Source organism: Rissa tridactyla, chromosome 1, assembly GCF_028500815.1.
Source record: "Rissa tridactyla isolate bRisTri1 chromosome 1, bRisTri1.patW.cur.20221130, whole genome shotgun sequence".
Classification (NCBI taxonomy): Eukaryota; Metazoa; Chordata; class Aves; order Charadriiformes; family Laridae; genus Rissa; species Rissa tridactyla.
In genome coordinates, this window is record NC_071466.1 from 8,871,426 (window position 1) to 8,886,025 (window position 14,600).

At 52.0% G+C, this 14,600-nt stretch overlaps 1 protein-coding gene across 1 annotated transcript in view; it reads left to right on the plus strand.

Annotated features, from left to right (window-relative positions):
* The window catches only part of CHRDL2 (chordin like 2), a 28,460-nt gene extending 15,803 nt beyond the window's left edge, over positions 1-12,657 (plus strand). Inside the window, exons 7-11 of the mRNA XM_054218538.1 lie at positions 792-960; positions 1,873-2,067; positions 4,920-5,102; positions 9,733-9,825; positions 11,715-12,657. Coding sequence (XP_054074513.1) covers positions 792-960; positions 1,873-2,067; positions 4,920-5,102; positions 9,733-9,825; positions 11,715-11,794 — 720 coding nt within the window. The 3' untranslated portion in view covers positions 11,795-12,657. The remainder of the gene's footprint in view (positions 1-791; positions 961-1,872; positions 2,068-4,919; positions 5,103-9,732; positions 9,826-11,714) is intronic.
* Positions 12,658-14,600: the final 1,943 nt, after the last annotated feature.

The following is a 14,600-nucleotide window of genomic DNA, read 5'->3' on the forward strand; positions in this document are numbered from 1 at the left end:
GCAGCCAGCAGTGGAGCTGGCCACCAGTGTGCTTTCCCCAGGCTGTTTGTATCAGCAGCCCCAGCAAGGAAAAAGTGACTCCTTGGCTGCCGAGGGTGGATTCGTGGTGACATTTCAGAGCTGGGCAGCCCATGCCAGGTCTGTGGGATTAGATCACTTACAGCTCCTGGTCCTGCCCTTTTCCATACTGCTGGGTGAAACGCCAGCGTCACACCTCCACCACCTATAAAACCTCCAAAATAGACACAAGGGGACCCTTTGTGCTGCATGTCTTGTCCCAGCAGTTTGCTCGTGGAAGATGGGGATGTTACCGGGATTTCAATCCTGCTGGCTGGCAGCCACACACCAACCCTCCTGGTGACAGCCAGGTGAGAGGGCAGGATAAGACCCATCCTTATGTCTCTGATCCTGGTTACATTGCACGGATGCTGGTCTTCAGTTTCCCAGCAGGCATCTAGAAAAGACTAGCCCATTTCCCTGCCTGTGTTAGTGATGTAGGACCTCACCTGAGGGCATTGGGATGAGCATGGGATGAGAAGGGTGCTGCCCCAATAAGGGTGACCTGCATGCAGCATAGGGAGGACACCAGTGTGGGGCACTGACACAAACTGCTCAGCACCCCTTAGGCGGTTGCAGGCACCAAGATGGCTCCTGGGTCTTTGCTCATCCCTGTGGTCTCTAGACTTTCCACTCCTGATGAAAGTTGTGCATGGCTTTTTCCAGCATGTTTTGGAGTGAGAACAACCCAACTGCTAGGGTCTGAGTCCCTTTTTTTCTCTGACTGCTCACAGAGGCATTCGCAAGACCAGTGTTTGGGGGAAGCAATGGGCAGGAAGCCACCTGGAGCCACCATGTCCACTGTTCTCAGTTCTTCCTTGGAGTTTATTCCCAGGAGCTTCAAACCCAAGGGAGGAGGTGGCACCACCGTGAAGATTGTCTTGAAGGAGAAGCACAAGAAAGGTAAGAGATAGAAGGGCTGGTCTGTACATGGACTAAGATGACTTCTCTGGGACTGTGAATTGTCCAAGGAATCTGTTTCAGCAGCAGCTTTCCACCATCAAGTCCCACCTCCCACTCCTCACTAGCTATCTCAGTCCTCGTGGCCCACAGCCTCTTGACTGCATGAATCTACCAGTTTCCAAAAAGAGTTGTAAGAAGATTGGTATTTGGGGTGTTTTGGAGACCTGGGAACTGGGAAGGGCAGTGCTCAGCTGGAAGACTCCATGTGGTCCTTCCAGGACAGTGTGGCAGAGGGACAGGATGTTCCCCCTTGCACCCACACACCATGTGCTGGGTCTGTCCTGGTGCTGCGGTCTTTCTCCTGGAGGAGAGAGTAGAAATGTGAGATGAGAAGGCAACCCCATGGAGCCAAAGGGGGAAAGACAGGTCATTTCTTCTCTTGGGGGCTCTCCCACCACTGTGTCTCCAGAAAGGCTCTTTCCAGTCCTTGGAGATGAAGCCCTGGAGGAAATTTTGGGACCTCCACAAATTTTCATGGAGGAGTCAGCAGGTGGCACTCTTCACTGTGCTTCATGCCTGTGACAGCCTCGGAGAGACCCTGGGCTCACAGAGGCTTGGAGGCAGGTGAGGTCCTGCCCACACTTTCCACTCACCCCCACCAGGGTGGTTGACCCAAGCAGCCTCCACCTCCTGGAGCCTGGTCCCCTGCCTCATGGCACCTCCTGGGCGGGGTGGCTGCTATGTCTCAGTGTTCGTTGCTGCTGGATGTGCTGCCAGCAGATCATGCTCCTCAAGACAGCAGGGCCACCCGTTTCTGAGGCGGTGAAATGTGTTGAGCTCCACCAAGACCTGAGTGTACAGAGAGGAGGAGGATTTATTTCCATTGGCAACTTTTTTCTCTCTCTCCTCCAGCTTGTGTTTACAATGGGAAGACCTACTCCCATGGGGAAGTGTGGCACCCCGTCTTCCGGCTCTACGGCCTCCTGCCCTGCATCCTCTGCACTTGCAGGGATGGTGTCCAGGACTGCCAGAAGATCACGTGCCCCAAGGAGTATCCGTGTGACTATCCAGAGAAAGTAGATGGAAAATGCTGTAAAATATGTCCAGGTAGGTGAGATCCCACCTGCCCCTGCAGCTGCCTTCCAGTTCCTTCCTTTAGCCTTGGTTTAAAGCCCAGAGCTTTAAAAGTTTAAAGTTTAAAGCCGAGATGTGTAGATGTTCACATCACTGGTGACTTGAATTCACACCAGGTGAGTTCAGCAGGGCAAGCACTGATGTAAAGGTTGGCCTGTCTTGGAGAGCAAAGGTGAGGAAGCTGCACCAATCCCAAAAAGTTGCATCTGTTGGGTAGGTGTAGTCTGGAGAAAGATGTCTGGAGAGCATGCCCCAGGAGGGACATGCTAGGAGTCTTCAGACAGACAGAAGATGCTTTCTGGGCAGAGGGCACAGTCTGTTCTCCAGACCAGCTGGGACAAGAAGTCATAGGGTTAAATTGTGGCAGCTAAAACGTAGGTTTGAGATTACAAAGACACTTTTTGGATGTGGGGTTATCTGTGGCACTCATGGTTTGTTTGATTCGAGTTGAGGTCCCCGTCCAAGGAAGGGGAGGTTTTGGCACACAACTATTGGGGTGGGCCAGGTAGAACAGGGCTGGTGCTGGGGCTGGGACATGGTGGAGAGGACCTCTTTTGATCTGAGAGGTCCCTTCCAACCTAGACAATCCTATGATTCTATGATTCTTTTTTTTCGTGTTCAATGGGTTTTGTGTCTCTCAGCTGCTTCTTGGTCTTTGGAAAGCTGTTTACCTTAAACCACAGACCTGGCAAAGATGTGGCAGGGCATGAGATCTTCTCCTGCTCCCACTGGAGAATGTTTTCTCTCTGTACTATCATTCAGCAGTAGATGTTTAGATGATGGACCACCCACTGCTTCCCTGGAGAGACTTAAGATACCTGAGTCTCTTTGAGCCTGACTGCAGATGCAGCAGTTTCTGGGCGATCTCCTCTGATGTGCATCTTCAAGGTGGTTTTGTGGAGGGGGGTCTCACCAGGGAGAAGAAGCAAAGGGGATTGCTACATTTAAGAATGGGGGCAAACAGGCTGCAAAATAATTTCAGCTGGGATTTTCAAGCTTTTCCAGCCTCTGAGCAAGGAGGTTCTGGGATGGCCTCCCCGGGGGAGTGAAGGGCAGAAGCTCAGCTTGTTTTAATAAGGTTTCTGATATGTTTATGAGCAGGATTTATGACGTGGTGCCTGGTGGGAATGGGATGTGATGACTGAGCAGAGCCCTTCCAGTCTTGCATTCTCATTATAACGGGTCTTTCTGGTTTAAAGTCTACAACTTTCTCTGCTGGGATCTCTTGTCTGCTGTTCAGTCTTCATTTATTTCCAGTTAAACACTCTGACCTAGCCAAAATGATTTTCTTCTTGCTTTCCAGTACTCGCAGATAGCAATCGCACACACATACACGTTGCTCAGCCAAGTTACATGCTTGTCCTCTGTTTCACTGCACGGAGGTTTCACCCATCTTCTTTTTCCAGGCAGTTTCCATGACTGTCCTCCTCTTCCTCCTTTGTAGCCGGGAGGCTTGGAGAGAAACGCTGAGTGATTTCTATTTGCAAAAGGGACCCTGATCGAAAGGGAATTGCTGGGATGCATTGGTCGGATGGAAAAACCATTGCAGCTGCTGGGACAGAGCTAGCGGCCGGGACCCCTGGGTCCCTGCTCCTCTTTCCCAATGCTCTTGGCCGTTGTGTGGCTCCAGTGTGAAGCTCCAAGATTGTTAAATACCTGTTGTACCTGTGAGGACGTGTGGTTCCTTCCCTGTTGTGAAGGTGGGGCTGCCTCAATTGATGCAAAGAGCAGCCCTGGTGTGGGTGAAATTTAATGGTCTGGGACGGAGGTTTTTGGGGACCCGGACCCCACGGTGGCAGGGGTGAGGGTGGTAGACTGGGATTGTCCCCTTTTACATCACGCTGAGCCTGCAGAACTGAACGCTTGTCTTCCCACCGCTGAAAAAGCCTGGCTTTCCATCCCTTTAAATCGGGATTTCCATGCCTCTCTGAGAAGAGTAGCTCAGGACCACCCCAGAAAGCACGGGGGAGAGCAGAATCAGGCCTAAAATAACTGTCTACTAAAATAAACCCCACGCGTCTATTTATAGCCAAACTTTCTTTCGAGTAGTGTAAAAAGCTTCAGCATCCAAAACGACGGGGAGAACAAGGCTAAATTCAGCAGAGCTGGGCTCCTCTGCGTTCCAAGGACCACAACCAAAGGCAATAAATCTCCTTCCAAAACCATGGGGGATTCTTAATTACTCCAGATACATTAAAGAAATTAAAAAATTTGCGGCTCTCCTTCACCAGGGATGTTGAAAAAGTCACGTAGGGTCCCACTGACATCCCTGGTGTGGGTCTCCCTGCCGTTGTACCCCATACGGGGGAGGGGGCTCGGGCTGGGGCTGAGCCCACCCGTGGGGCTGAGCTGGGCGCGCTGCCCAGGCAGCCCAGCCACGGCGCTGGCTCCCGCGCTGCGGGCTCATCCCTTCGCTTCACTGACGTTGCTCCTCTGGGACAGCAGCAGGAGCGAGATGGGAAGTGGGGAATCCAGCCTGGGCTTTGCGTTGAGGATGGCACCAAGGTCCCTGCAGTGGGTACGGGGGATCCAGGTGGAGAAAATCCCCCTTCCCCATCCCCGCTGGCGTAGAGGCTGCCAAAAACAAAGGGAATAGAAAATATGGGGATGAGCGGGTCCACAGATCCTTTATCAACACCTCCCTTTGTTGCCAATCTGAGCACTGGGGATCAGACCCTGGGAGCTAGGGTCTTTTTCAGAGACGTGGTGTGCTACATGGTGTCAAACCCAATGAGATGCCTTTACCTCAACTCAGGTGCTGAGATGACCTCCTCCAAGCTTCTTCCTGCCCCTGTTTAATGAATTCTGTCCTTGTTTTTGCCCAGAAACCAGAGTCAAACCCACTGATGAAATAGTGACCACGCGATGTGGCAAGAACCCCAACCGTGTCCTGGTGTACATGTTTGTGCCGCCGAGCTCGGAGACCTCCAAGGAGATCCTCAGGACGATTGCGATCGAGAAGGAGCCCGCGGAAGAGGTGGAAATCTACAACTGGAAGCTGATTAAAGGTGAGTCCTGTAAGGAAACCAGGCAGCAGCGGAGGAGGTGTGTGTGGAAACCTGGTGCTCTCCAAGCTTTGTTCAATTTTTCAGGCTTTTCTAGTGGTGCTCCAGACCTTGTGTAGTGAGTCGAAACCTGCTGACAGCGGGCTGGCTTTTCTAACTCCCCTTTTCATGCTCTTGTGCTGCAGTTGCATACAGACCAGGGGCTGGAAACCACTGTTGGCCCCAGTGTACCCACCACGAGCTGCAACACCACCCAGAGGCACAGCACGTGGGCAAACAAAGCATGGGCCATGGGGCTGCTCCACCAAACCTGCCCGCTTGCATGCCAAACATACATGGAAAACAAAACAAAAAGTTGTTCTGGTCATTCCATATTTTTGCTTTTGCTCGCCCCCCCGCCCCAGTCCACCCATCTTTGGGAGCAAAGCTGGCAGAGCTGCTGCGAAGGTGCACACAGGAGGGGTTGAATTGCCCCCAGCTCACTTTTTGGATGGGTGGATTTGGATGGTTCTGTTGGTGTGTCCTCCAAAGGTCAAAGCACAGCAGATACACCATCAAGTAACACCAAATCTCTTGCTCTGTCCCCATACCTTTAGCTTTGCAACACTCTTATGGACCAGAGGAGCCTATTTCTACTGGAGGCGCTTGGTCCAGTAAATATTTGTGTTGTCTTTCTCTTGGGCCCTGGAAAGTATTGCAGCGCCCCAACCCCAAGTCTTCATTGGACATACTCTACTCCTTGCAAAAGCTTGAGCCTTGAGCACTTGAGGTTGGTCACACCCCAGAACGGATACAGCAACCCTCACACCAGGTAGCTGGGTGTCTTCTGGACATGTGTAGGCAGATATTCTGGTTTCTTGGGTATGTTCGTGTCTCACTTCTCTCCCTAAGGAGACCTCAGGCCTCCTGGGGCTGGCTCTTTCCAGCTGCCGGGGGTGGGCACACGTAGATAGTATCTGGAGAAATTAACTCCAGAGATGAAGCTGTGGCTGCCACCATGTTTCCATCCTCCCCCTGCCATCCTCCGTCCTCCACGGTGCCCCTCTCCCCGTCCTCCCCCCTGCCTCGGCAAAGCCTCCTTCACAATGGCACCTTGTAGCTGGAGGACAGCTCTGAGCCTGCACTGTCTGGGCCCCACCATTTCCTCTCCTCGCTCCTTGGCAGAGGTCGCCACCCAAACCTTCTTGCCACCTTCTGAGGCCAAAAGCTTCACGTCTGCACGGAGCTCCCGAACCCTGCCAGCCAAGGACAGGGGAGGCCCTTGTCCCCGAGGCCAACACAGCTCTTTTGCTTGGCAGAGCAAAGTGTTACTATTGGGAAAGAGCATGAGCTCAGTCACATATGGATTCCACCTCTCCATGGTCCATCACTCTACCAACAGAGCAGCGTGTGTAGAGAAAAGAGACTGCAAGTTGCGCCTGGAACCTGTCCATCTGCCTTTGTATGGGCTTATGATACCTACGTGGCCTCATCTATTTCTGTGCCGGAATGGTTTCCTCCACAAGGCAGGAGTTGGGAGGAGAAACCAGTGCCAACACCCAGCTGAAAGCTTTAACCAGCTTGCTGGTAGTGCACCACCAGCTCCCAGATGAGTTGCAGTGGGCGTTTCCCCACGCTTTCAGGCATCTGAACACCTCAGAAGTTTCGAAATGGTACTTGCTGGTGTTTTAGAGCAGGAATTATCATGGGGAGTGAAGACAGCAAAGGAACAGGCAGGATCAGAGAGGGACCAGCACGGTTTGGAGGCTCTGTTGTTGACTCCTGCCCTTCACCCTGCCTTGCTGGAGGCCTGAGCTGTACTTGGAGTTGTTGTCACCCCATGGACCTCTTTCCCACATTTACCCTGCCAGGCTTTTGATTAGACATTGACCAAAATATTCCTTACTATTCTGAAAACCTGCAGCTCTGGGACCTTCAGCGATGCCCAGTGTTTCATCACACTGGTGTACCTCACATCTGGGCTGGAGGGGGCTTGCAGGTTCCAAAACAGCTGTCCTTGCGCTCTTCTGGCATGTGCTTGAAGATCTCCTGCCACGGAGACTCGACAGCCCATGTAATCTCTTCCAGAGCCACAAAACCCTTCCTAAGGGCAATGTGCAGCCTCTGTGTAGCCTCAAGCTCCTGCCTTCTCATCCTTTCCACCGCAGGTGTGAAGAGCAGACTCCTTTCCTCTGCAGATGCCATTAGGTCCTGCCTCTGTCTTCTCCTACACAATTTAAGCAGTTGAGTTTTTTCAGTCTTTCCTTGATGTTAGAAATTTCTGGTCCTTTGGTCCTTCCCATGGCTCTGCTGTGGACTCTCTCTGTCTTTCTAGAAGTTCAGAGCCCAAAATGGGGTGCAGGGCTCTGGGTAAAGGTTGTGTCCTGCTAGGGTGGGTCTCATACACCCATGTGCACCCACGCTCCTGTCTCAGTCCACCTGCTGGAGCTTTGTTTTGCAGCTGATTTAGCAAGTACTGAGACCGGTTTCTTGAACTTCACTCCTCAGCCCAGCGCTAAATATCATGTTTAAAGAGTCATGTTGGCTCCTCATGTAGTCCACAGAGAGAAGCGGTGAAGGTATGTCCCGTCCATCCATTTCAGGGTGGGCAGAATGGCTGTCTGGAAGAACTTATCTCTTCAAAATTAGGAAAGATGAATTGCTGCCTTGGAGGAGATGGCGCTGATCCTTAATTCATTCCTTGCGCCCTACTGGACTCCGCTTGTTTTTTGGTCCTGAGGCAGTGCCTAAAGCATAGAATCATAGAATGGTTTGGGTGGGAAGGGACCTTTAAAGGCCTTCTATTCCAACCCCCTGCCATGAGCAAGGACATCTTCAACTAGACCAGGTTGCTCGGAGCCCGACCCAACCTGACCTGGAATGTTTCCAGGGATGTGACCTCTCCCACCTCTCTGGGCAACCTGGGACAGTGTCTCACCACCCTCAGCATAAAATATTTCTTTCTAATATCTGCTCTGAATCTCCCCTCTTTCAGTTTAAAGACATTAACCCTTGTCCTATCGCCACAGGCCCTGCTAAAAATTCTGTCCCCATCTTTCTTATAAGCCCCCTTTAAAGCACCAAGAAGGGTGGCAAGTGCCCGACAGCCCCGCCACCTCCCTCCATCTCATCCCAAACATTGCACAGAACGGTCCTGTCTGGTGGACAGGATCTGCTCACCGGGAAACGGCATCACCTTTTACCAGCTCCATCCCGTGTTGCCTCTCCGGCGGATGACAGGCTCAGCGGGCTATTCTTATCTGCGCCACCTCGTGCTCTCCTTGTGTGTGCTGGAGCATCGTCTGCATTCTTCCGCTGCTCCCCAGGTCCTGGCATCCGTCAGAAACGACCGTCCGTGGGGCCAAAGGTCTCAGCCAGCTCTCCGAGGGCTCTTGGGTGAACATTATCTAGGTCGGTTGATTAAAAGATGTTTATCTCTTGTAGCTCTTGTTTAAAATATCCTCTTGGTTACTAATGTACTGGAAAGTGCTTCATCAGCCACAGGGACTATAAGCACACCCTTCTGCTCCTTTCTAAGTATAGACCAGAAGGATTTATTGAACACTTGTGCCTTTCTTGCGTCATTAACAGTTTTATTATCTTCATCCCGTATCTTCTTTTGTTACTGGTAGGACTTCTTTTTCTGATCCACTTAAAGGACTTATTAATAGTCCAAATATCCACATATTTCTCCGGATGTCTTTGACTTCCTGTATTAATTTTCCACAGTCCATAACATCTCGTTTATATGGATTGCTAGCCGGTTCTCATTTGTTACATACTCTTTTTATGTGTAATTGCTGCTGGGAATCGGGGAAAGTCTCTTAACCAAATAAGGGGGACCACGTTGCCTCTCACGTCTGCCGGTAGCGAGAGGCTGGACGCACGAGGAGCCCGGGTGAGAGGTGGGGAAGGATGTGCCAGGCATACCTGTCTGGTTTGTCACGCTTCGCAGGCAAATATGAATATCGTAACCCCTAATCCTGCCGAAAGGTCGCTTCCGTTGCTAAATGCAGGTTCTGGTTTTCTTGGGTCAAATGTCTGAGTCAGGCACCTCCACTAACGGGACGGTGCTGGCACGGACAGAAATATCAATCTCTGCTGAGGTCATTCGTGGTTTTTTTCTGTCCTGGAGGAGGTTCAGGGCTGGGGGCAGAGAGATGGAAAACTTTGGTCTCCGGCTGCTTCCAGGAAAGGAAAACATCTGAGGATGGAGGGGCCTCTGCGGTCAGGGAAGGTAGATGGTCAAGAGCAAGAGAGAGAGAGAGAGGGGGAGCCCATTGGCGTCACCTTAATTTCTCTAATGGTTCTGGGGAGATGAGACCTCCTCCAGTGCGAGATGCTTTCCAGAGCAACAAAGTCTTATTATTCTTTCACCTGCTTCGTGGTGTTGTCCCTGCCGTGTTCTGATTTAACGAGCACTCACCGTTTTCAAACGAGATTTCTCCTAGTTCTTGGCCAGTCCTGGATTCTCTCCCAAAGTCCCACCAGGCTTTGGCAGCAGGTCCCGCACCGAACCAGGACCCCGGGGCATCCAGTGCAGCCTGTGTCTCTCTTCTGCATCTCAGGAGGGGACAGAGCGCTGTGCGTCCAAACCCCTCTGAGCCTTAAACCGAGCGTCGCAGAGCCTGATGCCCTGTGTTTCCCTCTGCAGGAATATTTCATCTGATACAGACCAAGAAGATCAGCAAACAAGAATTCAAGCAAGAAGCACAGAACTTCAGGCTGATCACCAGGACGAACGAAGGTAGGGAGAGAAAAGAAAAAAAAAAAAAAAAAAAAAAAAATCCCATTTCCTTGCTCCTTTGTCAGACCATGCCCCAAACAACCCCCGTGTTTTCCTGCCATTTCGCAAAGGCTGCCTAAATCCCGGCGCGGCGTGGAGAGCTGAGCCGTAGGGAGAAGCTTGTGCAATCACAGACGGGTCGGGGCTGACCTGTCTTCACACACCCATGCAACACTCCTGGTTAGCAGTCGCATTTTCACTTTATGGTATCAGAAAGGGCAGCCAGCTTTCTAAAAGTGGATGCGCGCTTGTGAAATCCAAAGGCTTTGTCTCTCCAAAGCCTGTAAAACTGTTTGATTTTTATATCTAATCCATCTGGCGTTACTGGGGAGGGGGCGGGGGGGGGAAGTGAAATGATGCAAGGGATTTGAAAAAAAGTATAAACTCTTGAAATATTTTTAAAAATCATTCTTAATGTTCTTGGATGTGCGTAAATGTTACAAAAAGCAGGAATGCCAGTGCACATGCCGAGAGTGCCTGTGCAGAGCGAAACTGCCGTGTTATTTCCCGCTGGCTGCCTCTTCGCCAGGGCTGGGTTAGAGTTTAATGGGTTAGGTTCGGATCGGAGCCATTCCCATATTGTCCAGCACCCGCAGGTCATGGGGTCAGCTGGGACCGACGCTGCTGCCCAGTGCATACCAGCACGCCCAGTGCCCTGGGGAGGGTGGAGAGTTGTTTTCACCTCCAATCCCTTCGAGACAACATCTCTTGACCAAACCCTGGAGGGTTTTTCAAGTCCCTGCTCCCAGGTTAGCCTTCGCAACCTGATGGGGTCTCCGGTGTGTGCCCACTGCTTCTTGCCTCAGTTTCCCCTGACAAATAACCCTGTTGTGAAACCATCCCTCTGCCGTTGCCACAAGCTCTAGGAAAGCATTGGCCGGTGATTTCTTCACAACAGGAGATTAATTCAGCTAGAAAATATGCCCCCCCCTGGGGATGACGACATTAGGGCTGCATAATCCTTGCTGGGATTACAAGGGAAGCAACCACCTAGAGGGAAAGCACCTTCAGCCACCTCCTGCACCTCTGGGGATGCTGGTGTTTTGGGGGAGGAAGGAGAGGGATTGGGACACTTTGTGCGAGTTTTTGGGGTGTTTCCCAGCTCCCACCGATGCATTTGCTTTGCGGGGAGCCTGCAGCTCACTGGTGAAGTTGTGGGGGGATACAGGGGGGTTTCTCCTCCTTCTGCAGCAGGATCTTCCCCTGCATAGGTGGTCGCAAAGCCCTGCATGAAGAGCCAAGGCTGGGGTAGCAGCATAAAAATAAATATAAATGTGGGGGTTTTGAGCAACCCACCCCAAAGAAATGGGACTGAGAGAAGGGGGGAGAGAAGCCCATGAAATGCTTCTTCCCCCCGAGAGGCAGGGAGTCAGCCCCAATCCCAGACATGGCCCTGACCGCTCACGTTGAAGCGTTGTTTGAGGAGGCAGAAGGAAGGATTTATCCCTGTTTCGGGCTGAGCTCCTTTTCTTTTAAGAGCGTGTGAGTGGTTTCCAGGGAAAGCGTTGGAAATGTTGGACTTGATGATTTTAAAGGTCTCTTCCAACCAAAACGATTCTATGATTCTGATTCTATGCTGTCGATTGTGCTGTTAATTGCATTGCAGGAGGTATAAAGGGCCCCTTGACCTCAAATAATACAATTTTAATTGCAAGATGGCAAAGTCTAGGACCAGACTGTGGGGCCCCATCTGGCCTTGGCCAATGTTGTGGGTAGCCCTCTCTCCCCACCTCCCTCCCAGCGTGGTCCTTGTGGGTCCTCTCCCGTGCGGAGGGTGCTATGCGTGGGGTAAATTGTGTTTTCCTGCTCCAAGGGTTGTTACTAACGAGTGTCCATCTTTGCTCATCCAGGTCACTGGAACATCTTCCGAGCCCGGACGTCAGAGCTGAGGATGACAGAGAGCCCAGAGAAAGAAACAAAGAACTTGTAAAGAAAAACACTTTAACCTAGCTATTGATTTATCTACACACACACACACACACACATACACATATATATGAAAAGAAAAAAAAAAAAAGTTGCATTATTAAATAGACTGGCACAGCAATAAAGGGTAACACTAGTGTAAATTACAGAAACTCCAGCAAACGAACCAAATGGAACCGCATTGCAGCCACAGCCGTGGAGGTGCCTCTCTCCAGCCGGGGAGTGGAAGAGGCCGGCCGTCGTCTCCTGCCACCGGAGATGTCGAGTGTGCAGAGGGAGGAAGGAGAGACGGCGGAGATGCGAGACCTGGTGCGATGTGAAGACTGGGGATACGTTCCTGACACCCCGGGATTTCTGAAGAGCATCAGGAGCTAGCAGTAAAGCAGAACGTGACCATGCTTTTTACCAGCCGCCGGCGTAAGGATGACCTGCGAGGAGAGAAAAATCATCCTGATTTCTTTTCTTGAGAGCCCCAGTGATCTGCAAAAGGGTTTCTTTGGCTGAATATCCTCCGAAGGGCATTTCTTGAAAAATCTTGGGCTTTTTCTCCTCTGTTTCAGCTGGGAGGATTCTTTTCCCTTCTTTGCAGGTCACTTGAAGATGTAGTTTTTGGGAGGACCCACCTGCTGACAGGGTCTGAGACCCCGAACACTGCACTAAGGTCGCTACTAAGCATGTTATTATGCTATATATTTATATATATTCTACATAATATCTACTGGGCTGTATTCACAGGAGAGGCATCTCCCAAAGGGCAAACAGGACCATTTCTGCAGCGTGGGGAGGAGGGCTTGCAGCCAGCATCGCCCTCCCCCTGTCTGGAAATAGCTTTGGGGGATTTTCAGGTTGTTTTGGTACATGTATTTATCCCTGGTTTCTTGTTTTATTCTGTTTTGATAAATCTATTTATTTGGAGATCCAGATCTGTCTGATAAATCTGATTAAAGCGTCTTCTTGATTCAGCCTCCTCTGCTGGCTCTCCTTCCCCCATAGGGGGGCCCTGTTGCCCCTCCCCGCCTTCCCCCCCCCATCCTGGTGGGGTCTGATCCCCTTCACTCACTCAGGCAGCATCCTAAGGGTTGGGATGCGGGATCAAGGCATGCAGAGAGCATCCCACGGATGCTTTGCTCATCATAAGGGGATCATCCCGCCCCACTCGCTTACGGTGCGCAGCCGGTTTGGGGCTGAAAACAGAGCTTTGGGGCACCAGGGTCAGGCGAAGGCTGGGGGCAAACCCGGGCCAGGAACCGGGAGGTCCTGGCGTGCTGGATGGGCGCCCAACAAGCTGCTAAGTGAGTGCAGGTGCTCTCTCTTGGACAGGCAACTGCTCACGTGGGGCTGTAAAGGGATCAATGTGAGCAGCTCCCACCCTGGGGACAGCCGTGCCTTCCCCTTCTCTCTTCGTTACGCTCCCAAAAAACCAGCGGTTGCTGCCGCGCGCTCAGGATGTGGATGGAAACCAGGTCTGTGCATGGCCAAAGGGCCGAGAAGCCAAAGAGCAAAATGTTCACAGCTCCAGTGAACCCGCAGCAAGCAGCAACAGGGGATAATCGGAGCAGCCGGTCGGCAGCGACCTGGCACCGCTCACCGGAGCTGTGCGATGATCCAGGAGATGGGGCCGACACAGTTAAATTTATTCAGGAAAAAATCCCAGTGATGTTTTTGGGCACTGGGAGGTGTCCCCTGTGGCATGGGGCAAAGGGATGGGAGTGAAACCATCCTCTCGCCCCATGGCTGTATGCATGACCACAGCCGTGCCCCAGCGGGGAGGATGCTGCCAGTCCCCGGGCAGAGCCTGACCCCTCACTCCTCAGCCTAATTAACTCGCTCTTGCGTGCTCTAATTGAAGCAGAGCTGAGGCCCCATTTACGCTCGTTTACCAGAAGCCGCAGGCATTTGAAATGAAGCCGCCCGCTTGGGTTCCTAGGGATGGCCTGGAAAAAAACAGCGCAAACCCAGCACTGCCCAGCCCAGACTAGGTTTCCTGCAGGTATCTATAGATTACCGATCCCAGTATAGATTACTGGGCCCAGTATGGGTTATATTGAGCCCATATGAGTTATGCTGAGCCCAGAGACGGGCAGGAGACCTCTTGGGTGCAAATCAGCTGAGTGCTGTGCACACAGAGCTCCTCTACCATCTCCAGGAGGGTGGTGGATGGTGGCGGCTGCTCCACAGCCAGGAGAAACCCTTTGGTGAGCAGAGACAGAGGAACCTGCCTGGGTGAGGTCCCTGCCGTCCCTCACCGAGTAGTCTCTACCCAGAGCATGGGACATTATGTTTCTTCTAAAAAGCACTGCGTGTTTGGAGTAACCCCAGAGCTGCTGTGCTGTATCACCCTGGACACGTGGCTGAGCTTTGCCTTGGGCAGGGAGATTTGGAGATTAACAGCAATAAGCAAGAGAGAGATTCTTTGGAGAGAGATTTCATGGAGATGCGAGATGGAGATGGAGAAGCGGTCTCATCCCAAGGAGCTTCCCACCAAGAGGTGATGCTGTGGCCTGGTCCATTCCTGAGAAACACAGATGGCATTGCCCTGGTGCTCCGAGGTGGACTGGGTATGCTCTGCTCCTCCTGCTGCCATTGTCCTTGCACTGAAGTTGATCCTAGCACACAGGGTTTGGTGCTGAGCGTACCCACCATGAAAGGAAGATGTGGAAGTTTCCAAAGATGCCATTTGCATGATGTGGTTGTCCCATCCTCCCATAACTTTCTTTATCTCCCAGAACCATTGCACCGCCGGGCCCTGGCTGCCTCCGAGCAACATCTCATCTCCTCCGGTGCCCACTTCTCCCCCACCTCAGGCGTTA